The sequence below is a fragment of the Belonocnema kinseyi genome, chromosome 6 (assembly GCF_010883055.1).
Source record: "Belonocnema kinseyi isolate 2016_QV_RU_SX_M_011 chromosome 6, B_treatae_v1, whole genome shotgun sequence".
Lineage (NCBI taxonomy): Eukaryota > Metazoa > Arthropoda > Insecta > Hymenoptera > Cynipidae > Belonocnema > Belonocnema kinseyi.
Window position 1 is genome coordinate 55,466,029 of NC_046662.1, and position 2,935 is coordinate 55,468,963.

The 2,935-nt window shown below is 27.0% G+C and overlaps 1 protein-coding gene across 1 annotated transcript; it reads right to left on the minus strand.

The window, feature by feature from the left end:
- Positions 1–345: 345 nt before the first annotated feature.
- On the minus strand, positions 346–2,417 carry LOC117175235. The gene is made up of 4 exons (XM_033364908.1): positions 2,358–2,417; positions 1,951–2,055; positions 647–808; positions 346–453 (listed from the first exon to the last, which is right to left on the minus strand). Exons 1-4 carry the CDS (start codon positions 2,400–2,402, stop codon positions 352–354), a joined length of 414 nt encoding a protein of 137 aa, XP_033220799.1. The 5' UTR covers positions 2,403–2,417; the 3' UTR covers positions 346–351.
- Between the last annotated feature and the right edge of the window lie 518 nt (positions 2,418–2,935).

Genomic DNA, 2,935 nt, shown 5'->3' on the forward strand with positions numbered 1-2,935 from the left:
AACGTAATATTGTATCAAATTCTATACAATCAGGAAAAATTCTACTTTCCAGCTTGTATTTTTCAAATTTGTTTAGCCAAAAATTTGCAAAATTTCAAATTGTTGCATTTTGAAGTTTATCCAGTCTTTATCTAAACGTATGTCAGTTTTAAACAAAACATAAAATTACTAACGACGCAAAAATGTTTTCAATGTAAAAACTTCTTGTTGGAATAGGGTTGTTTGGAAAAATACGTATCAAAGAAATTATCGAGTTTAGCATGAAATGTCTTATATTTTATAAACATTTTCAGCAACAATCAAACTTCACATTTTGCAAAGTATAAAATAGTCGTTCGAAAACCAAAAACCTTACTCTTTTATCGAACTGATGCAAGATTTGGCAGAAGATTTAACTTCCTCTACAACCTTTGAAAAAACATCCATTACTTTATTGCTGCATGTTTTCGCAACCTGAAAAATAAGAGAATAATCTTTTTCTGTTGCCAGTCGAATTAGGTTTATAAGAAACCTTCTTTTTTTGCTTTCTTTCTTTGTCAAATTGGCACTAGGATTTGAAATTTTGAAGTTTAAATTTTTCAGGAATTTAATATTTTTAAATTTATATTAATACTTATTTGTAAATTTATATTTATATTTATATTACCTCGACACTCTGGCTTTGAAGTCCTTGATCACGACATTTTCCCAATTCTTTGGTGATAGGTTCAAACATGGTTTCACTGAAAGTCTTCATTGAAGACTTAGCATAATCATAGCAATTTTGAGCTTTTTTTCTATCATCGCCAGAAGTCTTGTCAACATCATTCTAATAAGAACTAAAAATAATTACTATTTTATAAATATAGTTTTAATTCAGCCAATTTATCAACCGTAAGTTAATTTTTCTTCATTTTTATATAGTAGGGGATGTTCAGTTTCCAAAACTCAAAAGACAAACTACAAATTTATCGATGTTACTATTTCTTACAGTAACATTTTTTAAAATTAATTTTTGATTTTTCATGTGACTTCTAACTCTGAAAAATGAGAGCTTGAAGCATTACGAATTTTCATTTCTACCCTCTTCTTGACATTTAAAAATTCAAACTACAAACTTTGTCTCGAACTATAAAAAATTGTTGGCGCGCAAAAGATTTACATTTTGCTTGAGAAAACTGTAAAGCAATTGAAAATATTTATGACTGCAAATCTATGGATTTATAATTTATACGTTATTTTAGATTTTAACAAATATTTGTTTGGTTCGAATAAGATTCATTTGATTCAGACACCATCGTTAATTTAAACAAATTTTGCTTGAATCAAACAAATTATATCTTTGACATAGGTGCAAATTTATTGATTTATAATTCATATCATATTATTAATTTAAAGATATTCGTTCGATTCAAATAAATTGTATTTGATACAGTGACGACATTGTTGAAATCAACCAAATTTCATTTGAAAGAAACAAATTCTATCTTTGACATAGGCTTCAAACAATTTTTTTTTATTCAAACATTTTTGATTGTATACGTGCAATATCAAATTGACACTTTTTTATGTAACTTTTCTTCGTATATTAATTTTTATGCATAATTATAAAAAATTAATGAGCGGCATGTTTTATATTCCGTATCATTTGGCGGTACGATCAGCCGTTTTCAAAAACTTAAATTATGTAATAACAAATCAATTCACAATTAGTGATTCAAGAAAAAACCAAAAAATTGGAAATGCTAGTTGAAATTCGGACTTCTTTTTTTAACACCCCTATTGGGAAAATTAAAATGTGATATAACTCTGAAATATCTTCATTCGAGAACACTGTATAGCACTTGCATTTTTATTTTTCAAGCAATAAGATATGTATTGAATGAAAATTGCTTTATGAAAAATTGTTCATTTCTGAATTTGTTCAGAAATCTGCTTGGAAAATATTAACATTTCTTGGTGAACACTTACAGAAACTTCAGCTAGTATTTGGTTAGGAATTGTAAATCTTAAACTCTTCAGGCCATTGTTATATACTTCATTCAATTGATCCATCAATTTATCTGAAAAAACATTCTGAAAAGGGAAGTAGACATTATTTAATTGGTCTCAAAAACATAATTAAACTGTTTAGTTATTTTATCAATTTGGCAGTTTATTGTTCAATTTGAATTGATCATCAATTTAATATCACGAGTTTAAATTTACAAAGGTAAATATTTTAGCCTGCTAATAAAATTAATATTGCTATTGATTGATGATAAATATTTCAGATTTCTTGTATTTAAATTATATGTAAACCATTTGCAATTTTAACTTTTTAATTAATTAAACAACATGAAAATTGAATCATTTATAATTGTTTGTGTGGAACTTACTTCGATGACGTAAAAAGTCAGCAAGCAGAAAACAACAGACTTCATGGTTAACTTATTCGTTTATTTTCATGGAAATAAAAACTGAAAATGTAACTTGTCAATTCTGTACATTTATTTTATAGCAGACCCAGATAAGATTTTTTAATCAGTTGTAAATTCGTTTTATCTTATCAGGAGGAATGATTATTTATTCAGCTGTCGTCAGAATCATCCGCAAGCTTCTTCTTGGTAGCCTATTTTTTACTCGCAAAATTGAAACCTTTCCTTAAAAAATAATTTCTAATTTAAATTCGCTTAAAATGCGCTAATAATATTTCCAAAACACGTTACCAACTTACTTTTTTGTACAGATTATAAGGGAAATCCGAGCAAATAAAAATTCTTTAATCATGGGACAAAGTACATGTTGCAGATAAAGGTTTTTCCTACACTCATACGGAGTTTTGAAATTTGCAGTCGATTCGAAATTATTTCCTGATGAATGAAATCCTAAATGTACAATTATCTTACGATCATTTCAGAATACCCTACTTTGAATGTTTTCAGAATCCAAAAATTTGCAATTTGCTTCAGGAATT